At 38.2% G+C, this 25,792-nt stretch overlaps 1 protein-coding gene across 14 annotated transcripts in view; it reads right to left on the bottom strand.

Moving 5' to 3' along the window:
- TRIM37 (tripartite motif containing 37) overlaps window positions 1-25,792 on the bottom strand; it is a 151,156-nt gene that overhangs the window by 66,313 nt on the left and 59,051 nt on the right. For 8 of the 14 annotated variants that reach the window (XR_009537529.1, XM_060133962.1, XM_060133966.1 and 5 more), the window contains exons 13-19: window positions 23,858-24,052; window positions 20,682-20,796; window positions 19,583-19,798; window positions 18,085-18,221; window positions 13,199-13,284; window positions 4,602-4,742; window positions 3,725-3,919 (exon numbers count right to left, since the gene is read on the bottom strand). Coding sequence is in view for 13 of the 14 variants with exons in the window: in XM_060133962.1 (XP_059989945.1) it covers window positions 3,725-3,919; window positions 4,602-4,742; window positions 13,199-13,284; window positions 18,085-18,221; window positions 19,583-19,798; window positions 20,682-20,796; window positions 23,858-24,052 (1,085 nt within the window). In the remaining variant the exon portion in view is untranslated. The remainder of the gene's footprint in view (window positions 1-3,724; window positions 3,920-4,601; window positions 4,743-13,198; window positions 13,285-18,084; window positions 18,222-19,582; window positions 19,799-20,681; window positions 20,797-23,857; window positions 24,053-25,792) is intronic. The other 6 variants (XM_060133971.1, XM_060133969.1, XM_060133972.1 and 3 more) reach the window with 3 other exon arrangements.

Consider the following 25,792-nt stretch of genomic DNA (forward strand, 5'->3'; position numbering starts at 1 on the left):
AGCATTACTCTAATACCAAAACCAGACAAAGACATTACAAGAAAACTACAGATCAGTATCTCTGATGAACATGAAACCCTCAACAAAATATTAGCAAACTGAATTCAACAACATATTTAAAAACTCATACACCACAACCAAGTGGGATTTATCCCAGGTATGCAAGGCTGGTTCAACATTCGAAAATCAATTAATGTAATCCATCACATCATATCAACAGATGCAAAAAAAAGCATTTGACAAAATCCAACAACCATTCATGATAAGACCTCAGAATAAAGGGGAACTTCCTTAACTTGATAAAGAATACCTATGGTAAACCTAAAGGGCTTCCCTGGTGGTACAGTGGTTAAGAATCCGCCTGCCAATGCAGGGGACACGGGTTCGATCTCTGGTCTGGGAAGATCCCACATGCTGCGGAGCAACTAAGCCCGTGTGCCACAACTGCTGAGCCTGCACTCTAGAGCCCACGAGCCACGACTGCTGAGCCCTTGTGCCACAACTACTGAAGCCTGCGCACTTAGAGCCCATGCTCCGCCACAAGAGAAGCCACCACACTGCAATGAAGAGTAGCGCCTGCTCACCACAATTAGAGAAAGGCTGCGTGCAGCAATGAAGACCCAACGCAGCCAAAAATTTAAAATAATAAAATAAATTTATACATATAAAAAAAGAAAACCTACAGCTAGTATCATACTTTATGGTGAGAAACTTGAAGCTTTCCCATCAAGATCAGGAACACCTTTTCACCACTCCTTTTTAATCTCTACCGGAAGTTCTAGCTAATGCAGTATGACAAAAAAAGGAAATGAAAGTATACAGACTGAGAAGGAAAGAATATGCAAAGAATCAAAAATGAACATCGAAATCCAAGCAATCTTTTTAATAAAAAGAAAGCTGGATCTTTTTCTAACATTATCCTTTAAATATCCTCTCATAGAAAGGTTATCTTCATTTGGCTTCCATGACTCTGTTCTCTCTCCTTTCCAAAGCCTCTTCATCTGACTCATCTTCCACACACTCAATAAAAATAGATGTTCACCATGATTATGTCCCTAGCCCCTTTCTTTGAAAAACTTCTTGAAACTCACCCCTTTGCAATCTTACTCCCTTAGTTTTAATTAGCCAGTATCACTTCTAGGCAAATAACTGCCTGTATTCCAGTTCTTAATTTTTAGCTGTCTACTGGGCATCTCTACCGTGATATCCCACTGGTATGTCAAACTCAAGATGTTTAAATCCAAGCCTTGCTCTTTCTCTCTACTATTTCCCCCATCCTCCTTGTCATCAGCATGTTAATCACCTGGATTTGAAACTCAAGTCATCTCATTTATATTATTAATTTTAACAGAAAGCTAAACTTTCAGAGAACCAAGATCTTACTCTATTTATGTAGACTGCATTCTTTTTTTTCCGATGACATTGAATATTTTTCAAAAACATGATTTTACCTGTCTATAAAATATGCTATTCCATGGCAAAACTGTAATTTTTCAACCATAACTGAATTGTTGGATATTTTCAACAACTCTGATTATTTTCTCTTTGGAATATATTCCTAGAAGTGAAGTTATAGGATTAAAGGATAGAGGTATTTTACACCTACTACAAAATTTTCCTTCAAAATTGTTAAACCAATGTATACATCTACCTACAGAAACAGAACTTGTCTGTTTCACTAGGTCTTTGCAAACAACGCTGGTTATAATTTTTTTTTAATTAATTAACTTATTAATTTATTTTTGGCTGTGTTGGGTCTTCGTTTCTGTGCGAGGGCTTTCTCTAGCTGCGGCAAGCGGGGGCCACTCTTCATCGCGGTGCGCGGGCCTCTCACTATTGCGGCCTCTCTTGTTGCGGAGCACAGGCTCCAGACGCGCAGGCTCAGTAGTTGTGGCTCATGGGCCTAGTTGCTCCGCAGCATGTGGGATCTTCCCGGAACAGGGCTTGAACCCGTGTCCCCTGCATTGGCAGGCAGATTCTCAACCACTGCGCCACCAGGGAAGCCCCAACACTGGTTATAATTTAAGCAAAACCTTTGCCAGTGTGATAAGTTGGGGTTTTTTTAAGGGTATTTCTTTGTTGATCACAAGAACTATGTGTAATTTTTATTTTCTTCTTTACAATTTTCTATATTTTAAAAGTTTTCTAGGGCTTCCCTGGTGGCGCAGTGGTTGAGAGTCCGCCTGCCAATGCAGGCGACACGGGTTCGTGCCCCGGTCCGGGAAGATCCCACATGCCACGTAGCAGCTAGGCCCGTGAGCCATGGCCGCTGAGCCTGTGCGTCTGGAGCCTGTGCTCTGCAATGGGAGAGGCCACAACAGTGAGAGGCCTGTGTACCACAAAAGAAAAAAAAAAGTTTTCTAAAACAAAAATGTCTCAGAAAAAAAATGTAAAATTATTTACAATGTGGTAAGTACTACAAGAGTACAGGCATAATACAAAATGTACTTCGACCATAGATAAAACGCAACTGTTTCATAACCTGATTGGAGACACTCAGACTGAGGACCCAGGCTTCCAGGAAGTATACCTTAGGAAAAAAGAGGCCTAAATAATCCAAGCTCCGATCTATCCCCCACTAGAGCAGCTCTATTTCTCTGTTTTCTACACTGAGACTCTGCCTTAAATTCTACTTGAAAAATGAGTTCTGCTGCTTTAAAGAAGCATCAAAATCACTGTTGTAAATCATTGATTTAATCTGTATAGTAACTGTTGTTTAGGAAGGTAGAAAAATGTTCAGTAGGGACTTCCCTGGTGGTGCAGTGGTTAAGAATGTGCCTGCCAATGCAGAGGACACAGGTTCGATCCCTGGTCTGGGAAGCATCCACATTCTGTGGAGCAACTAAGACCGTGCACCACAACTACTGTGCCTGCGCTCTAGAGCCCGCAAGACATAACTACTGAGCCCACATGCCACAACTACTGAAGTCTGTGCTCCTAGAGCCTGTGCTCCACAACAAAGCAAAGCCACTGCAATGAGAAGCCGTGCACTGCAACGCAGAATAGGCCCTGCTCGCTGCAACTAGAGAAAGCCTGCACACAGCAACAAAGACCCAACGCAACCAAAAAATAAATATTCCTTAAAAAAAAAAAAAAAAGAAAGAAAAATGTGCAGTATATTTTAGGAAGCTTTCCAACAAAAATGGTTTTTAAAATGTGTCATTTTAAAGTAAATGCCTATGTCTAAAAGTTTCAAAAAGTCCAGGTTTGACTATACATTTAAATTGTGTATGTGTATACAGTGTATTACAGTAACACAAATGTCACTCCTCTTTAACAAATAATTTTTCAAAAAAAAATACTAATTGGTATACATTTTTAGGCTATTAAACATCAAAACATAAGTAAACCTTCTTTTTCTATTTCTAACTTAGACACAGTTCCACTAAGAAGTTAGGGTATTCATGAAGCCTGCAAAACTTGAAGTCCATTCACAAAGAGGACAACTGTATTTCATATGGATCAAACGGTCAATCAGTCACAATCTAAAAGGCAAATCATATAAAAACCTTCTTACAGGCATTTTGACATTATTTTTGCACAAAACACCTTTGAACAATAACAACAAAAAATTGATTTGATTGATATATTTTTATAACATACAATGAAAAATCAATTTGCTACAGAAACATACCATGTTCCAACACTTAAGATACTTGGGTTCAAATTTAAGAGTTCTTCTGGAGAAGCACAGAAAAATGGGAAATTATTGTTAATATTTTACCTGTGGGCTGCAAAAGTGAAGCAGGCGGGCGAGGCTGTAAGCCCCACAGATTTTCCATACTGCTCCGGTCCTTAAGGTCCAACAAATGTATTAATATTAAAGGATCAATGTCTAATAAACTACTGGTAGCAGCAGAGGATAAATGTGCTCTTCTTGACATTCTGCTACTGGCACCCATATAGCCATGGTTACTACCTGCAAAAGAAAGAGATGTAGAAAATGAAAGCTATATAACTGGACAAATTTAATAAGAAAGAAAGAAAGAAAAAGTAAACTGGTTGATGTTGTTTGAATACTTGTCTATGGACCTCTTAGGAGTTGGTGTTCATGATAAGAAGCACAGAGAAGAAATCATATTGCCCAGAGAGGTGTACAAAGAACAGTGGCTGATGACTGGCCTCATTACTACTCAAAATTCAGGCATAATCCTCAACCCCATCCTGAACCCTAGAAATAAAAAGGTGACCATGTGTACAGTATATATGGTTAGGGGTATGAGGGTAAGGAAAAGGAGAATATATCGCATAACCCAGTGGTCTTGGATCAAAGTCAAGCTCCCTGGTATAACAGATCCCAAGGAACTAGACACCAAAATAGCAGAAGTCTTCTCCAGGTCTCTGGACAGCAAAATGCTCAGGTCATGACGGTTTGGCAGACATTTTTTCTAGTTTGATTAAATACTGAAGTACAGTTTGAAGATTTCAGACTTACCTTGCTAATGACTGATGCATAATATAGACATCTGAAAATAATGTCATCTCTATATTACCTGTATTGATAATAAGCTCCTTAAGCCAAGGAAACCATCTGACTTCTCTCTAGCGCCTAGTACAACGCCTAACAAGTGTTAGATATGGAAATGTTGGTTAAAACTGACCTCCTTGGGCTTCCCTGGTGGCGAAGTGGTTGAGAGTCCGCCTGCCGATGCAGGGGACACGGGTTCGTGCCCCAGTCTGGGAAGATGCCGCGGAGCGGCTGGGCCCGTGAGCCATGGCCGCTGAGCCTGTGCGTCCGGAGCCTGTGCTCCGCAACGGGAGAGGCCACAGCAGTGAGAGGCCCGCGTACCGCAAAAAAAAAAAAAAAAAAAAATTGACCTCCTTAAATAAAGCTATTTAAATATATTCTAAAGAAACACAACATTAAATAACGTTACATGCAGCAAAGTCTTAAAGTAGATAATATAAAAAATAGCATGAAATAATCAGGTTCTGACTATTCATCAGTGCTTCCAAAGAGATCTGGGGGAAAAACTTAGGAGAAAAGTTTAGTTATTCAGAAGCTTCAGGCCAGTTATTTACTTATATGTTTTTCATCTATGTTCACATTCTTATGTCCTTACCTTCTCCTACTTCTTCATCCTCTTCCTTTTTTAAAAAAAAAATTTATTTATTTTATTTATTTATTTTTGGCTGCATTGGGTCCTCGTTGCCGTGCGCGGCCTTTCTCTAGTTGTGACGAGCAGGGTCTTCTCTTCGTGGCAGTGTGCGGACTTCTCATTGCAGTGCCTTCTCCTGTGGCAAAGCACGGGCTCTGGGCACGCGGCCTTCAGTAGTTGTGGTTCGCGGGCTCTAGAGCGCAGGCTCAGTAGCTCCACGGCATGTGGGATCTTCCTGGACCAGGGCTCGAACCCGTGTCCCCTGCACTGGCAGGCGGATTCTTAACCACTGTGCCACCAGGGAAGTCCCCATCCTCTTCCTCTTCTAAGGATTATCCCATTGCCAATTTTTCTTTCAGCCTCTGTACCCACTGCAACTCCTATTTTAAAAGGCAGAAAACTATCCCCCCTCCACCTCGAAACTGTTTCTTAGCCCTTTTCCTTTACTAGGGAGTTCCCGAATCAGGCTGTATATCAGTCAGTTGGAGGAATTTTTTAAATTCTTGGCCCTACTCTAGATGTACTGAACGAGAATATTAGAATGGGATCCAGGACCTTTTTCCAAAAAGCTACTCAGGTGGTTCTGATTGTTTAGTAAATAAACTCAGTAGCCCAGAGTATGGTATCTACCGCCCGGATATCTAGTTCTTCTTTAAAAAAAAAAGTTGCTCATTCTCCCATGTTAAATGGACCCCCAGTACAGAAAGGAGCATTAACAGTCTTCTGTTTCTAACCCCTCTTCCAGGTCACTACTCTCACCAATGAACAAAAACTCCTTTCCTTTGTGGTTCATGCCCTTCAGCTACTCCCTCCCTCCCATGTTCCCACCCTTTCTACTCACTATCACATTCATCCACGGGCATCAAAGACTTTAGCATCTATTTCAGTTTCCCTCTCTCAGAGCTAACACTGCCATCATTCTGTGTGTGTGTGTGTGTGTGTGTGTGTGTGTGTGTGTGTGTCTGTCTGTCTGTCTGTCTGTCTCATACATAAGTATACAGCCTAGTGTATGGTCACAAATTAATGGCACCCCAAAATTCCTCCATGCCTCCTAAAATTGCTCACTAACCTTCCTCCTCAAAGGTAACTTCCATCCAGAGTTAAACACCATAGATTAGTTTTGCCTGTTTTTGAACTTTACATAAATGTTATGATAGAGTTGTACTCATATCCTGCTTCTTTGCTCAACATGATATTCATGAGATTCATCTATATTGTTATATATAGCAGTTTATTCATTTTCATTATTTCTGTGCAGGGCTCCAAAATGTGAATATATCCAGTTTCTTTCCTTATTACTATTAGGAAAGAATTTGGGTTGCTTTTAGCTTTTGGCTACTAGGAATAAAGCTACTGAACTTACAAGCAGATATCTACTCTTGAACTTCACTCGGAAAAAAAAAAAAAAAAAAAACCACCTCATAAAAAAGAAAACGGATCCTCTCCTCCTAAGCCAAGCAGATTAACCCTGCTAAAATATTACATCGATCTACCTAAGCTCTGTGCCTGGATGCATCAGAATGACATTCAAGGTTCTACACAGTCTAGACCCAAACTACCTTTCTAGTCTTCTCCAGTTTTTCACATCCTTTACTTTGTTATAAATTACATTTATATTTTTAAAACTAAAAACACAAGAAAACAAAACCACCTGAAAAAGAACAATGCTGCTCTAAATTATCTTGTAAAATTCGACTGGCAAACACCACCTCCCACTCTGTTGGAACTGGGAAAGCCATAGGATGTGTTTGTTCAGCTTCAGCCCGTATTGCCCAACAGTTTTCCAAAGGAGTGGTATCAATTTTCATTCCTACCAGCAGGCTATGAGAGTTTCCACCTCTCCAAATTCTTTCAATATTTAATATTGCCAGTTTAAAATGTATTAGCCATTACAGTGGGTATGCAATGGTATCATAATGTGGTTTTTATCCGGCATTTCCTGAAAACGATAATGAACAGAATCTCGGAGACCTGTGGGACCCCACCAAGTGTACCAACATACACATAATGGGAATTAGAGAGGAGGAGAAAAATTATTTGAAGAAAAATGGATAAAAATTTCCTACATATAATGAAATCTATTAATCTAAACATCCAAAAAACTCAACTCAACAAACTTCATGTAGGATAAACTCAAGAGATCCACACTGGGACACATCACAATTTGCGTTTCTCTGACAAAAGAGGCTGAGCACCTTTAAAAATGTGTACTGGTCACCTAGACAGCCTCCTTCGTGAAGTGTCTATTCTTGTCTTTTGTCTTTTTTACTAAAAGGTTGTCTTATCTTTTTCTTATTGATTTGTAAAAGTTCTTTATATATTATGGATAAAACTTTTGAATAATATTTTTAATTAATTCATTTATTCTAATGAATAAAAATTCTGATACTTATTTTTAAAAAGAAATATACATTAATAGACCAGACTGCACACCTGTGGTCTTCTAAGCAGCCAGTTATACGGGTCTGGAGATCAATACATGGGGGTCCCATAGGCCTCTCAAGACCAACATGGATCAAACGGAATATACTATCTTCTGCTCCTGGACTCATTCGCTTATGTAATGGCACGGGCTAACCTAGAAATGTTAAGGATCATCCCCACATCTCCACCAACTCCAATCAATCCAGTAAGACACTCGCAAGTTTTGTAGATACTATTTAACATCTCTCAAAAGGTTTCTTCTTCTTTACCTTGTCTGCTACTACCTTATTTTAGGCCCTGAAAATTTCTCTCCTGGAATATTGAGGTAGTTTTTCTTTCTTTCTTTCTTTTTTCTGGCCCTGCCACACAGCTTATAGGATCTTAATTCCCCAACCAGGGACTGAACCCGTACCCTCAGCAGTGAAAGCATGGAGTCCTAACCACTGGACTCTCAGGGAATTCCTGCGGTAGTTTTCTAACTAATCTTAGCTCATCCATTTTCCATTATAAAGACAAATCTGATCACATTCACTTTTAAAGACCTTTAGTGGGGACTTCCCTGGTGTTGCAGTGGTTAAGAATCCACCCGCTAATGCAGGGGACACAGGTTCGAGCCCTGGTCCGGGAAGATCCCACATGCTGCGGAGCAACTAAGCCCGTGTGCCACAACTACTGAGCCTGCGTACCACAACTACTGAAGCCCATGCGCCTAGAGTCCGTGCTCCACAACAAGAGAAGCCACCGCAATGAGAAGCCCGCACACCGCAACGAAGAGTAGCCCCTGCTCTCCGCAATTAGAGAAAAGCCCGCACGCAGCAACAAAGACCCAATGCACGTTTATTTATTTATTTTAAAAAAAAAAAAAGACCTTTAAAGCCCAAACTCCTTAGTCTGGCAAATAAGACTTTCCATTACCTAACCTTGTTCCTGCTTACCAATCTCACACTGGCCTGCCCCCATATAAACTAAACTCTCAAATATTTGAAGTTCCCAAAAAGGACAATGCTGCGACTTCTGCCTAGAATGCCTTTGCTCTTTAATCTCATTATTTCCCTGTTCGCCTAATGAACTGAGCTCATCTTTAAAGAGCAAGATCAAGTATCACTCTCTCTCTCTGAAACCTTTTTTCACCCATTTCCAATTAGCTGTTCTTTCCATTTTTGGTGTCACCCTGTATCTATATTTATAACCACAAAGTTTTACAATGACTAGTGCTGCAAAAGTGATGCTCATTCATTTTATAAACCCAATGAACAACATAATGGCTGATACCTAGTGGGTGTTCATTAAACATTTGTGGAACAGGGAACCTTAAAAATCTTTAACCTGAAATATATAACAGATGTTTTGAGTAATAACTTTATACAATGTCAATTTGTTTTACAAAAGTATTATACTGTCAAAACTTTTTAGTTCTCAAATTAGAAGTATTATTGCAGTGTTTCATAAGTTACACATGGCAGGCAATTATATCAACAGAATAGATTTTTCATACTCAGCTGATTCAACTAGCTAATGTTCTACATTAGAAAAATATTTAAAACCCTTTTCAGCACATATTATTAAGCCTAAATTCTCTTGCAACTAAAAGAAAATAACTGAATAAACTAAAAGCAATTCTTATGGGAATGAGGCCACCTGAGTCACTAAATATTTGTTTTAAGCTATATCATTATTTAATACTGTCTAAAAAATTAAATTTAGTAAATACTATTTTACTATATACCTAGGCTTCTGTATAAGAAAGATCTGTTTAACGGACAGCTTAACATCTTGATTGTAGTAGATCAAATACTTATAAGGCAAGTACAAAGGATAAAAGCTTATTATGTCCACAATAAGCAGTTAAGAGGTACACAAAACAAAAGAGGTAAAATATAACATAAAAACATTAAACATGGAGTGGGGGTGGGGAGGGGAATAAAAATTCAGGGTTGTTATAATGTGTTCAAACTTAAGAGATCAGCAATTTAAAATAATCATGTGTCTGTCTGTATGTGTGTGTGTGTTACCTCATGGTAACCACAAACTAGAAAGCCATAGATACACACACAAAAAAGAGAAAGAAATCCAAACTAACACTAAAGATAGTCATCAAATCATAAGGGAAGAGAGCAAAAGAGGAATGGAACAAAAACGAAATACAGAAACGGAAAACTATTAACAAAAAGGCACTAAGTACATACCTATCAATAGTTACTTTAAACATAAATGCAGTAAACCTACCAATCAAAAGACACAGAGTAGCCCAGGGGATACAAAAACAAGACCCATATATATGTGGCTACAAGACTCACTTCAGATCTAAAAACATCCACAGACTGAAAGTGACAGGATAGAAAAAGGTATTCCATAGAAACGGAAACAAAAAGAAACGTGGGGTAGCAATATTTACATCAGACAAAACAGACTTAAAACAAAGTCCATAACAAAGACAAAGAAGGTCAGTATGTAATGGTAAGGGGATCAATCCAACAAGAAGATATAACAATTGTAAATAAATATGTACCCAACGTAGGAGCACCTAAGTATATAAAGCAAATGTTAATAGACATAAAGGGAGAAATAGATGGTAACACAATAATAGTAGGAGACTTTAACACCCCATTTATATCAATGGATAGATCATACAGACAGAAAATCAATAAGGAAACACTGGCATTTAATGACACATTAGACCACTGGTCTTAAATGACACATTAGTCCATCTATTAGATGAACTTAATAGAGATATATAGATATCGATCTCTATATACAGAATATCCTACCCAAAAGCAGCAGAGTTCACATTCTTTTCAAGTGCACAGGGAACATTATTCTCCAGGACAGATCACATGCTAGGCCACAAAACAAGTCTCAGGAAATTTAAGAATGAAATCATAACAAGCATCTTTTCTGACCACAACACTAAGAGACTAGAAATCAACTACAAGAAAAAAACTGCAAACAACACAAACATGTGGAGGCTAAACAATATGCTACTAATCAACTGAAGAAATCTACGAGGAAATAAAAAAATACCTGAGACAAATGAAAACAGAAACACGATGATCCAAAAAATCTATGGAACACAGCAAAAGCAATACTAAGGGAAAAGTTTACAGCAATACAAGCCTACCTCAGGAAGTAAGAAAAGTCTCAAATAAACAACATAACATTACAACTAAAGGAACTAGAAAAAAAAAAAAAGAAAAAACAAAACCCAAAGTTAGTAGAAGGAAAGAAATAGTTACAACTGACACAACAGAAATACAAAGAGACATATCAGATCATAAGAGATTACTACAGACAATTATATGCCAATAAAATGGACAAACTAGAAGAAATGGATTATTACTAGAAATGTGCAGTCTCCCAAGACTGAATCAGGAAGAAATAGAAAATTAGGAACAGACTGATAACCAGTAATAAAATTTCAACTGCATCAGTAATAAAAAAAACTTAATTCCCAACAAACAAAAGTCCAGTACCATATGGCTTCACAGGTGAATTCTACCAAACATTTAAAGAGTTAACACCTATTCTTTTCAAACTATTCCAAAAAATTGAAGAGGAAGTAATGCTTCCAAACTCATTATATGAGGCCAGCACCACTCTGATACCAAAACCAAAGACACCACCAGAAAAGAAAATTACAGACCAATATCAATGATGAACGTAGTAACAAAAACGCTCAACAAAACTTTAGCAAACAAAATTCAACAAAACATTAAAAAGATCAGACACTGTGATCAAGTGGGATTTATCCCAGGGATGCAAGGATGGCTCAATCAATGTGATACACCACATTAACAAATTACAGAATAAAAATTGCTCATCTTAATAAATGCAAAAAAAGCTTCTGACAAAATTCAACATCCATTTATGATAGAAACTATAAACAAAGTGGGTACAAAGGGAACATATCCCAACATAATAACAGCCATATACAACAAGCTCACAGCTAACATCATACTCATCAGTGAAAAGATGAAAGCATTTCCTCTGTGATCAGGAACAAGACAAGGACGTCCACTCTCACCACTTTTATTCAACATAATACTGGAAGTTCTAGCCACAGCAATTAGACAGGAAGAAAAATTTTTTTAAAAATCCAAATTGGAAAGGAAGAAGTAAAACTGTCACTGTTTGCAGATGACATGATACTATACATAGAAAACCCTAAAGATACCACCAAAAAACTACTAGAACTCTTCAACAAATTCAGTAAAGTTTCAGGATACAAAATTAATACAAAACAAAAATCTGTTGCATATCTATACTCTAGTAACAAACTATCAGAAGGAGAAATTAGAAAATCTCATTTACAATTTCATTAAGGAGAAAAAAAAACCCAGGAATAAATCTAACCAAGGAGATAAAAGAGTTGCACTCTGAAAACTGTTAAGACATTGATGAAAGAAACTGAAGACAACACAAATGGAAAGATACACTGTGCTCATAGATAGGAAGAATTAATATTGTTAAAATGACCATACTACCCAAGGCAATCTACAGATTCAAACACCAACAGCATTTTTCACAGAACTAGAACAAAGAATCCTAATATTTGTATGGAAACACAAAAGACCCTGAAGAGCCAAAGCAATCTAGAGAAAGAACGTAGCTGGAGGTATCATACTCCTTGATTTCAAACTACACTACAAAGCTACAGTCATCCAAACAGTATGGGGGACTTCCCTGGTGGTCCAGTGGTTAAGAATCCACCTTCCAATGCAGGGGACACGGGTTCAATCCCTGGCTGGGGGAACTAAGATCCCACATGCCGTGGGGCAACAAAGCCCACGTGCTCTGGAGCCTGCATGCCAGAACTAGAGAGAAACCCACACACCACAACTACTGAGCCTGTGCACCGCAACAAAAGATCCGGTGTGCCGCAACTAAGACCCGACGCAGCACCAGTAAAGTAGAAGCAGTACAAACTAGCTGATAATTGTTCTAGCCAAGTTTCCCATGCTTAATTAAATAGGTCCAAGAACACAAAAGAAACACCTACTATTTAAGTAAGGTTATCCTAGGAGGAGCAGTGTACTTTGGCAAAAAACTGGGTCCACGAAGACGATATGAGGTTCTAGTCTGGCTATACCAACAACTACCTATGTGATCTAAGCAACTAATCTCTGAGTTATTTCCACGTATAAAATGAATTCTCAAAAGGCCCTTTTTAAGTCAAAGATTCAACAATTCTGTTCAGATTATTCTTATAATTGAGATAGGTATACAAGTAAGACTTATGTATCGTAAAAGACAGTTAAGTATATAAAAGTAGATAAGATGATGAGCTTTGGATTCAAATAAACTGAAAACTCTAATTCCTCTCTTTCATTTACTTAATTGTGAAAAGACAGCAAGTTGCTTAATTCCTTTACACATCAGTTTCTATAGCTATAAAAAGAAGATAATATTAAAACCTATCTCCAAGAATTTTATAGGCAAATGAGATAAGGTACACATAGTGCCTCTGCACAGTGCCTGGTACATCAGAACACATTAAATTTTAGCTATTATTACTGTTTTAAATACTATTAGTAATTCACTCTAAAATCCATACATAAAATATAGTCCTTCTAACACCATGAAGCATGTAGAGCAATGGCTGCCACATATCAAAATATGATACATTCAGAGAAGAGCAGAGAGAAGGCAGAACAGCTTGTGGGGCCTGGCCTCAGTACCTGAAGGTCCTGCTGCAGCTGCATCTTCCATGAGTTCTCCCTCTTCCAATTCCATGTTGTTGTATTCCACATCATTTTCTCCAGACCTAAGAATATATAAAATTCATCATTCCACACAGTAAGTACAATTAATATTACTTGTCACACCTCAGTGAACTTCATAACAATTGTGTATAGCTTTCTCCTGTGAAGTAATAGAATATTTCTAAATACAAAATTGAGGGAAAAGACTTTTGTCATTATCACATGTATGGGCAGTATTATTAATGTTCAATCTACCTTTTTAAAATACCAAGATAGGTTGGCAACATTTAATTTTTAAAATAGAAAATCTGAAAACCATTGTAAGCAGAAGAGATTATAGCTTCAAAGGATTTGTAACTTAATGGTAGTAAATTAGGCTTAACACAGTACACTTTAAGGTTAAGAAAGATGTTTAAATTACTGTATGTGACTAAACACTATTTTCTTAAAATACTATTTCAGAAAAGAGGGTGTTGTCTATCAAAACACAATCACCTTATTTTAAATGACAAAGTACTATATGGAACAGCACTAATCAGTGCTAGTTTTGAGTATTTAAAGTAGTCTTAAAATCAGTTCCCGGACTGACAGCACGAGGAGCTCTACCGATCTGCTTTCCAGTGACATTGGTGAAAATTATTTTTTAAAGCAACCATTTAGACTCTGGAAATGGTTCTTAGAGCATATAGCAAATGAAAACATCTCCTCAAAAAAATGTACTAAAATTTGGTAACAACAGTGAGCCTGTGGTACTTGAACCAAGACCACTCCCCACCTTCATTCAGTGATACAGAAATTCCACTTCAGACTGGTACAGCCAAGAACATAGGGCTCCCATTTCCCACAGCTCCCCAATAGAAGGGCTATATTCCCAGGAGGAGTAAGACATCAGCATTTCTCATCCTGTTCCCAGCCACCCGTGGCTGAGGCTAAAGTCAGGTGTATGTGACCAAGAGGTAGGGATTCCCTTCTTCTACCCAGACCCAAGGCTCTACCTTGGATGCAGCATGCTGAGGTAACTGGGGCCCAGATCCCCAGTGCCCCAATTCACTCATAAAGCAAAAGTCCCAGGCCTGAGAAGACAAACCGAAAAGATCTGAGGCTACAGCCCCCAACTTGCCCATCCACAATGGGTCAGTTTCTAAAGTGGGAGAAATAAGTACACCTTTGTGCTCACTCCAGCTTCAGAGCTCTGGCTCAGAGATTTTGCCTGCAGAAGGAAGCAGGCTCTAAAAACTGAGCCACAGAGAAAGGTGTAACACTATTAAGAACATAAAAAAATACTCTCAAATGGAATCCAGCAAAACATAAAAGGAATTACACACCAAGGCAGAATAGAATTTAACCAAGGAATACAAAGTTGGTTTAGAATCTGAAAATCAACTAATGTAAAACACCATATCAACAGAATATAAAAAAACAACTACATGATCATCTGAATAGATGCAGAAGGAGAATATGACAAAATCCAATACCCTTTCATAACAAAAACACTCAATAAACCAGGACTAGAAGGGCATAGATGTAAAACCCACAGCTAACATCACACTTAATGGTGAAAGACTGAACGCTTTCCCTCTAATATCAGGAATAAGACAAGAAAGAATGTCCACTCCCCGCAGTGGTTAAGAAGCCACCTGCCAATGGAGGGGACACGGGGTCGATTCCTGGTCTGGGAAGATCCCACATGCCGTGGAGCAACTAAGCCCCTGTGCCACAACTCCTGAGCCTGCGCTCTAGAGCCCATGAGCCATAACCACAACTACTGAGCCTTCGTACCACAACTACTGAAGCCCACGTGCCTAAAGCCCGTGCTCTGCAACAAGAGAAGCCACCACAATGAGAAGCCTGTGCACCGCAACGAAGAGCCCCACTCACCGCAACTAGAGAAAGCCCACGTGCAGCAACAAAGACCTGATGCGGCCTAAATAAATAAATAAATTTATTAAAAAAAAAAAAGAATGTCCACTACCACCAATTCTATTCAACATTCTATGCAGTGAACTTAGGCAAGAAAAAGAGATAAAAGGCATCCAAATTGGAAAAAAAGAAGTAAAACTAAATCTATTTACAGATGTAATACTGTATATAGAAAAACCTAAAGAATCCATTAAAAAAACTATTAGAACTAATAAACGAGTTAGCAATGTTGCAAGAAACAAAAATCAACTGGATTTTCATGTACTTGCAAAAGAACAATACACAAAGGAAATTTAAAAAGAAAAGTCAATTGCATTTACAATAGCATAAAAAAGAATAAGATACTTAGGAATGAATTAAAAGATGTGTAAAACATATACTCTGAAGATTACAAAACACTGTTGAAAGATTAAAAACTTCTGATTGGCAAAAGACCCTGTTAAGAATATAAAAAGACAAGCTACAGAGTGGGAGAAGACAAGCTACAGAGTGGGAGAAAGTATTTGCAAAGCATGTATACAAATTTTACTGGGGAAAACTTGGCAAAGGGTATATGGGATCTTGTATTATTTCCTCCAACTGCAAGTGAATTTACAATTACCTCAAAATAAAAAGAAAAAAACAGCAGGAAGAAAATATATAATACTATCATAGAAAGACTGAGGTGGAGGAAGAGAAGAAAGGCCTACTTGATACATGTGTTCTAGTTAACTAAAAGCTGTTTATAATAACCATTACCCAAATCAACTGTGTATCTATTTCCCCATCTATACAAGGAACTGACCTTAATTTGTAAGAGCTAACAGTTTATGATTCCCCAGATGCTCAAATTAGCTCAAGATTAACTGTGCTGTTTCTATGAATTATATAAAACAGTTTGGATCAAGATATTATTATAGATGTATATAAAGGGAACATAATCAAATACCTTCTAGTAGAAAAAGCATTAAAAAGTCAATCTAATGAGATGCTGTGAATCCAATTTTACGTAAAATCCAATTGCCCTCAAAACTACCTTGAAAAAAGTCAAGAGACCTAACAGTCAAAGGAATTAATTCAGATAGAACCATGTATTTAAGCTATTATCAAGGTGGATTCCACTTTATAGAATCACCATCTAAAAGAATTTTCCATGTTAATTCAAATTAATCAGTTCTATTCTATATATTTAAAAATATCACTAATAATGATTTCTCATTTGGTGACTTAAAGGCTTCACATTTCAACTAACCCTTTTAGGCAATTTGCCACGTATGCTAAAGAGGGAACATTAAGTGAAAAAGGTCTATTTTGAGGAGCTAATTTGTGGAAATGGGGGGTGAGGTCAAATAGGGGGTTTAAAACTCTCACCTTACTCTTGTGAAATGGCTGGTGCCAGGGCTGGGACAGAGAAAGTACAAGATGAACCTGGAATGTCTTGTAGTGCCAGAAAATAAGAAAGTGCTTATAAAATAATGAGGACATCTAGAAAGGACACAGGAGTTTTTAAAAGGCTGCCACTGGCCAAATCTGGGACAATCCGAGCAATAAATTATGATAGTAAGTGGATTAAATGATTTAAAAATACAAAACTCCATGAGTCTATACTAATGAAATTAATTAGTTAATTAATGAATGGGGCAGAGGGGAAAGTTCTTCCTTAGAATAGAATTCCAATTAATAAACGTAGAAGGAATAATGGCATTAGAAAATCATCATTCAGCAATCAACACAGTAATCTTTTTCAAGCAGGAATCACCAATGAATGATAAAATTAGTGGACTAAAGTACAACAAGAAATAAGGTATTTACAGTCTCCAAATATGTCCCCACATAATACTTATTAATTACAAAGGGGAAAAGTAGAGCGATCTGGCAGATATCACCTTAACCAAGTATTCTAAATCAATCAACCATAATGGGACAGATTGAAGACATGCGCCTTCCACTGTCCCCTCATATTGATGCGCTGAAAAAGCTACATCATCACTTCTGTCTTATTCCTGCCAAAAGTGCATAACCTCGATCTAATTATGAGGAAATATCAGACTACTCCAAATTGAGGGACTTCCTACAAAATAACCACTCTGTATTTCTCTGAAGTGTCAAACTCATGAAAAACAAATTAAAAAAAAAAGACTACATGAACCAGACTGAAGCAGATTAAAGTGTCTTAACAAAAAGCAACATGTGGGGCTTCCCTGGTGGCACAGTGGTTGAGAGTCCACCTGCCGATGCAGGGGACACGGGTTCGTGCCCTGGTCTGGGAAGATCCCACATGCCGCGGAGCGGCTGGGCCCGTGAGCCATGGCCGCTGAGCCTGCGTGTCCAGAGCCTGTGCTCCGCAACCGGAGAGGCCACAACAGTGAGAGGCCCGTGTACTGCAAAAAAAAAAAAAAAAAAGCAACATGTGATCCTGAATTGGATCCTAAACCAGACAAAGGACATCACTGTCAAAATTTCTATAAGGTCATAGATTATAGTATTACATCAGTGTTAACTTCCTGATTTTGATAATGGTACTGAAATTACATTAAGAGACATACTTGGTTTTAGAAGTACACAATGAGAAGTATATTCACTTAATCTCAAATGTCTCACAAAAAAGTTATATAGAGTGAGAGAAAAGAAACATAACAAAGCAAAATATTAAATTTGGGGAATTAATCTGGGCAAAGGAGATACGGGAATTCCCTGTTAATATTTTTGCAACTTTTCTTAAATATGAAATAATTGCAAAATTAAAGCTAAAGCAAAAACTAAAACTCAGTTTGGAACCCAGAGATGACAGGGAGGAAATCACTTCACTCTTCCCTTCAAGTTCCTTTATTTATTTATATAAGATACTGTAGATCAAGAAAAAAAAATCCTTAATATCCACATTTTTAGGCCTAACTTAATTAATATGCTTCTAATAATTACCACTTAGATGATTTATAGTGGTAGTTAATGTGAACACTCACATGGTTTCTTCATCAATGTCATTTTCTTCCGTGTTACTTGTTGCTGTGGAACTGGCAGAAGAACTGCTGCCATCGAGATGATTTACTTCATCTTCACCAACAAGATCCAGATCCAGATCTCCATCTGAAAGCTCATGCTAGATTAAGGCAAAGAAAGAAGACTTCTATCTCAAATGTTTTCACTCAGCCCATGGCCCAAGCACCAGCACCAAAGAATAAGGTAATCATCAGAATTCTCCGCTCCTGTGCCTAGACTGCTGTGCCCTGTAGAGATAACTCACATAACCACACTACCTGGTACCACTAATAAGTTATTTCTGCCAATGTCAGCTGGGCCTTCGATATGACTGGAAATGCTTCATACAGTCCACATCAGCTTCCTCACAAAGTAACATTTCAAACCATCACTCCTCAAGACCTATCTAACGTCTATTATCCTCAACGTGATTATAAAACCCTGTCACCTATCTACACAGAAAAACATATTGGCTATTAAGCATAAATGCCCACAACTTTCAGCTGCCCTACCTGCAAACTCCACCCTACCTTTAACTCATTCTATCAAAGGTTAACTGCTTCACCTGAGTGCTCCATTCCAACCTCTATTATCTCCTTAAATAAATGGTTTTGTTAATACCTGGACCTGATTTTCAATCTTTCTCCCCACTGGCTCCTTCATTATAACATATACCTGAAGCCTCAAAAAGAGCTTCTCTCTCCTTCTGTCTCTCATCTTAAACAATAACAACCACTTCTTAAAATCTCATTCTAGTTGTAGTTTAGCTGGGACAAAACCTGGCTATCTCCCAAAACCTAAATCATCCTACATACATAGGCAATGATAAGGTACTTTAACTAGATTCAGTGAACGGAAAGCAGACACCTTTTTTTTTTTAAGATTTTTTTTCTAAATTTATTTATTTTTGGCTGCGTTGGGTCTTCGCTGCTGGGCACAGGCTTTCCCTAGTTGTGGCGAGTGGGGTTTACTCTTCGTTGCGGCATGTGGGCTTCTCATTGCGATGGCTCCTCCTGTTGCGGAGCACGGACTCTAGGCATGTGGGCTTCAGTAGTTGTGGCACATGGGCTCAGTAGTTGCAGCACACGGGCTTAGTTGCTCCGCGGCATGTGGGATCTTCCTGGACCACGGCTCAAACCCGTGTCCCCTGCATCGGCTGGTGGATTCTCAACCACTGCGCCACCAGGGAAGCCCCAGGACACATTTTAAAAATCCACAACTTACATAGCTTCTAAAATGTACATCACAGTTTGTTTTGTAGAATGTACAGTTTTCTACAATAAATTAATTTTTAGAACCTTGAAATAATTTTGATGCAACAACTTCTGACTTATTAACAGTTATAAAAGGGCATACACTAATAATGAAAATATAACTGGACAAGATTTTCAGCACATTGATTCCCCCTATCATATGTTGGAAACCATGATATCATTTCTCTTTTCAAACACAAAATGAATCTAAAATAGGTCTAATTATTACATGATAATCTTCATTCTGAATCTTCTCCTCATCTTCTTCATCCTCCTTGGCCTCTCTTACAGAAGCTGTAGTAGGACCATCTTGGAGAAGCATGTCAGCACATGATCCAGACTTCTTAGCTCGTGTCTCAGGAGTGTCATTTTGGGGGCTAAGATGATTATCTGGTGGTGACAAATCTCTTGATTTCTGAGTTCGAGACAACTCAATAGTAAGTCTCTTTTAAAACAAAACAACACAAGCAGAGTCATAAGCAGTCCTCCACTCGTACAGTAAAATTATTTCAAGCAAAAAAAAAACAAACCATATATCCAGATGTTCATAAAACCATTTCTTGCACCATCTATCTCATACCTTCCTGACTTTTGCTTATGGAAAAATCTATGACTAAGAAAAACTGCCCAATTTATTTTCATCTTTCTTCTCATTTCTAGCCCAAGCTACACAATCAGCAAACCGCATAGTAAATACAGGCAGTTTAACTTAACATAAAAATTTTTGAAAATATTCATCTTTTCCTCTCTCATATGTTAACCACTCTCAGCACTTCAAACTTCTCATCACATCCCCATATCCACTTGTAGAAAGAGACATTCCTTACATAATTTAGTTTACCATTGTAAAATAAAAATTCATTAACTGATCCTCCCCAGCGCTCAGTTCAACAATAGTGAGACTTCAAGATAGGGCAACATTCAATTGTTCCATAGTTTATAATCCTCTAAATTCAAACAGCATGGGAAAGAGAAATACCCAAGTCACTGAGAGAAACACAGAGTTTGCCTCAACTAGAGAAGTACTGTCCAATACAATTTTATGCAATGATGGAAATGTTCTACATCTGCAATTCCCAATACAAGCTAGCTACTGTAACTAAGGAACTGAATTTTTAATTTTAATTATGTCTACACAGCCACATGTGGCTAGTGGCTACTGAATTGGACAGTCCAGAATTAGAGGTTCAAAGGTAGTGAGAATAAAGAACAAGTGGATTTTTCTACAAAATTACAAACAGCAATAATATCCAAAATCTAATTACAAATGTAATACGCCGGTAGGACAATATGAAACACTAAAACCAAATATATGTTTTTTTGCTTACCTCTTTAAGGTTATTTATTTGTTGGATATAGCTAGTCTGTGCAGCTTCCAATTGAGTAATATACCAATGCTGGTCCCGGCATTTTTGAAAGAAAGTTGGTGAACGAACCTGAAACCTTAAAAGAATAACTGCACATGAAAAATAATCCAAACAGTAAAATATTATGAACCAAGCCTTAAGTCTATAACTATAAATTCTAGAATTTTAAGTTTACTTGATTACATTATAAGGCCAAAATTCAGAACTCAGAGCTCCTGGTATCTGCCATTTATATATGTAGTTCACAAATTATAATGACATGGTTCTGAAAAGTCAGTTGTCTAAATTCAAACTGTATTTTTCTAAAGAAATAACATTACACATCACAGTTAAACTTCCAAACTCATCTACTAAAACATATTTACTATAATAATCTAGCTCAAATACAGTGTTGATCATAGGCTGGGAAGAAGAGGATCACACTATGCAGGAAGGAGACAGCTAATGCCTTCCTTCTCCTTTCTTGCCTGTGTCAGACCCTAGTAAAACAGGCGAAGTCTGTTTCAGGCACTGCTCTTTGTCATTCCTTTTCTATCTCCCGTTCCCATATTTCCTACTCCACAGCAAAAAAAAAAAAAAAAAAAAAATCACGTAAAGGGTCAACTACCCAGGACTGCTTTACTGTCCCTCAAAGAATTACATGCTCTGAATAACCTACATTCCCAACCCCATCCAGATAGCAGTTTAAAATCAAAACTCTCCATATATCACAATATGGCATATTTCAGCTGGGGTTAGGAAAAAAACAAGTATCTCTATATTAAAGCATATAAATGGATACACGATAGAATCTTGATCTCTTCAGAGTTATCGGTACTTTAAAAAAACTAATACATATTAAAGCAAAAAAAACCCGTCCCTACCTTTGTTAGATAGCTGAACATGACTCCATTTACATTACTATGACTCCAATAAAGAGATGACTAAGGTCATAAAAAATGGCTGTTTTGGGCTTCCCTGGTGGTGCAGTGGTTGGCCGATGCAGGGGACGCAGGTTCGTGCCCCGGTCCGGGAGGATCCCACATGCCGCGGAGCGGCTGGGCCCGTGAGCCATGGCTGCTGGGCCTGCGCGTCCGGAGCCTGTGCTCCACAACGGGAGAGGCCACGGCAGTGAGAGGCCCGCGTACCGCAAAAAAAAAAAAAAAAAAAAAAAAAAAAAAAGGCTCTTTTGCAGGCTGGTAAAATTAGTATTTGAATAGTTTTACAATCCTCTCTGGTTAAAGTGTGAAACAGGAACAAATTATTCATATTTCTTTTAGTGAATAATTTAAGAAAACCTAAAAGGTTATAAAATGATACTAAAATAATCCCCCAAAAGAGATGACAAAAACATGAATTTTTTTCTACACTCAAAATGCAATAATCTTTTTATACATCCTTATTCTCCCAGAAAAGTTATGAAGAACACATAATAGTAAAGGGTGACATAACAGCAACTCATCCAGCATGCTCAAGGACAAAGAAATCAGAATAAGTGAAATTTAAAAGAGTATATTCAAATCTCTTTTAAGGAAAAGAGCTTTTAAAATTATTTGATGGAAACTTACTAAACTGTTAAACATTCTGAAACCACTCAGTTCAAAACATATTTGAATTTTTTTTTTAATTTTTAAATTTTTTAAATACATTTATTTTTGGCTCCATCTGCATTGGGTCTTTGTTGCTGCATGCGGGCTTTCTCTAGTTGTGGTGAGCGGGGGCTACACTTCATTGTGGTGCGTGGGCTTCTCATTGTGGTGGCTTCTCTTGTTACAGAGCACGGGCTCTAGGCACGCGGGTTTCAGTAGTGGCTCACAGGCTCTAGAGCGCAGGCTCAGTAGTTGTGGTGCATGGGCGTAGTTGCTCCACGGCATATGGGATCTTCCCAGACCAGGGATCAAACCCGTGTTCCCTGCATTAGCAGGCGGATTCTTAACCACTGTGCCACCAGGGAAGTCCCTGAATTTATTTATTTTTTTAAAACTCAAGCTTGCATTTTGATCATCAAATTAAACCATGGTGCAATGATGCCCCAAAGCTGAATTACAAGGGTTACCCCAATATTAAATAGGGCTGTAGCTTTATAGTCACTGTTTATGTTCTGTCCTTTCTTGCAAATAACACAACAACTACCATCACTTAGTTTATTTTCATCAATTTTCATCTCTATTCCCTTACTTTTAATTTGCTGTTATCTAGAAGAAACTGAAAATCTTTTTGTTAAATTAAGCTTTCAAAACCAGTCATCCAAACATAATACACAATGCCAAGTGGAAAAAAATAAGCACTCGAGGGCTTCCCTGGTGGCGCAGTGGTTGAGAGTCCGCCTGCCGATGCAGGGAACGCGGGTTCGTGCCCCAGTCCGGGAAGATTCCACATGCCGCGAAGCGGCTAGGTCTGTGAGCCATGGCCGCTGAGCTTGCGCATTCGGAGCCTGTGCTCCACAACGAGAGAGGCCATAACAGTGAGAGGCCCGCGTACCACGAAAAAAAAAAAAGCACTTGATCCCACACTATTCTTGGATTTCCAAATGGTGAGGTTGCTAGAAGTTCAATAGATAAATGGGACATTACCACATTTACTGGAAGTAGTAGTTTACTTTTTTGAAAAACTATTTTTGGCTGCATTGTGTCTTCGTTGGTGCACACGGGCTTTCTCTAGTTGCAGTGAGTGGGGGCTACTCTTCGTTGTGGTGCGTGGGCTTCTCATTGCGGTGGCTTGTTGCGGAGCATGGGCTTCTAGGCACTCGGGCTTCAGTAGTTGTGGTGCATGGGCTCAGTAGTTGTGGCTTGCAGGCTCTAGAGCACAGGCTTAGTAGTTGTGGCACATGGGCTTAGTTGCTCTGTGGCATGTGGGATCTTCCCAGTCCAGGGCTCGATCCCGAGTCCCCTGCACTGGCAGGCGGATTCTTAACCACTGAGCCATCAGGGAAGCCCCAGCAGTTTACTTTTTATGGAACTACTAACTAGATGTCAAACACATTTCTGACTAACTTATTCACTGACCACACAGGACTTCTGAAATTAAATGGTTAAGAACATGGTAAGGTTAGAGTTAGAATGAATTTCAATATTCATCTTTGTTAAGTGAAAAGACTTTAAAATTCTGATGACATTATTTCCTGTGATAAAAGCCATAATATAAATGTTTCCTATTACCTTAAAATCACTGTATCATTTTGTCGATTCAAGTATCCTTCATTTGCAAGTAAGTCCAAACGGAAAAATCGATTATAACCCCAACATTCTCCAACTTCAAAGTCAGATGCAAATTCTCGAATGATATTTTTGGTAGGATCATTGCAGGACTGATGAACCATCTCTACACGGTATTCGTATCTAAAATTGAAAAGACTATTAATATAGAGTTAGTAAAGCAAGAATAAATGACATCAAAACATTAAGGTGATTAAGTACCTAAGAAGAAACTTAATGATATACACAGCTACATGTCTTTCAGAAAGGACTGTCACAACAGTAATATAAATGGGCTACCACAATATGATTGGCACTAGGTCCTTCTTCCCCTTTAAAAATGTTTACCAATATAGCAGGTATAAAATACCACCTCAAATAATGAATAAATTTTGTATAAAATAGTATTTTCAAAGTTACACATTTTAGCAACACTATGTATTTTTCCATATATTCATTACCTATGTTTCCTCACAATGTTCTGCCATTTTCTTTGAGGTAAATAAATAATAAATTTTGAATACTATATTTTTCCAATTCAAGTTATCATAAATCAACTGTGTATTCAGCAATTCAAGCCTATAAAATTTTCTAATAGAAAATAAGTATAAATGGGAAAGCCAGTAAATTTAGATTTCCGTATCTTATATAGTATAAAACTCTCAAGTCTTCGAAGTCATTTTTACTAAGAAAGTACTGCTATTGCAAGAAAGAGAAGTGAAAAAATAAAGATCATCAGAAGGAACATCCAACAGTAGCCATAAAGCTTCTTTTTTAGCAGAGATAAACTTTTAAAAGAAAAACCCAATACCTCAGTCTGCTATTTCTACTTGCAAAGGCAAAAGAAAAAATTACAGCTCTTTATCTACAAATAAACGTGTACAGGCGACCCTTGAACAACCTAAGTTCGAATTGCAATGGTCCACTTAACTGTGAATTTTTTTTTATATAGTAAATATTACAGTACTACACGATCTGCAGTTGTTTGAATCCAAGGATGTAGAACCATGGATACAGAGGAACCCAGGATAGGGAGGGCCAATTGTAAGTGACATGCAGATTTTTGACTGTGTGGAGGGTTGGCGCCCCTAAGCCCTGCGTTGTTCAAAGGTCAACTGTATTTAAGTACTGTCAAATGATTTTTATATTAGTATCTCTCACAGTGCATTATACAGATTGATGGCACAAACTAATACAAAAGCTGTGATATTTTGTCTGCCTAATTATTATGGCAGTTGTAAGGCAAAGGGTGCCATTAAATGTCCAGAAATAAACCCCAATATCAGTGTGCAATTGGTTTTTGACAAGGGTTCTGACTCAACAGGGAAAAAAGTTTCTTCAACAAACAGTGCTGAGGGAATTCCCTGGTGTCCCAGTAGCTGGGACACTCTGCTTTCACTGCAGTGAAATGTTCAATCCCTAGTCAAGCAACTGGGATCCCACCAAAACAAAATAAATCAAAACAACAACGAAGGGCTTCCCTGGTGGCGCAGTGGTTGAGAGTCCGCCTGCCGATGCAGGGGACGCGGGTTCGTGCCCCGGTCCAGTAAGATCCCACATGCCGCGGAGCAGCTGGGCCCGTGAGCCATGGCCACTGAGCCTGCGCGTCCAGAGCCTGTGCTCCGCAACGCGAGAGGCCACAACAGTGAGAGGCCCGCGTACAAAAAAAAACAACAACAACAACAAAAAACCCAAATGGTGCTGAGAAAATCTGATTGCTATGTGCAAATTTCACATACAAATTTCATATGTATATTTCATATACAACTTTCTAATTTCATATACAAAAATTAACTCAAAATGGATCAATGACCTAAATGTAAGGGCTAAAACTATAAAACTCTTAGAAGAAAACACAGGGGTAAATATTCATGAATTCGAATTTGGCAATGGATTCGT

The sequence above is a fragment of the Lagenorhynchus albirostris genome, chromosome 20 (genome assembly GCF_949774975.1).
Source record: "Lagenorhynchus albirostris chromosome 20, mLagAlb1.1, whole genome shotgun sequence".
Lineage (NCBI taxonomy): Eukaryota > Metazoa > Chordata > Mammalia > Artiodactyla > Delphinidae > Lagenorhynchus > Lagenorhynchus albirostris.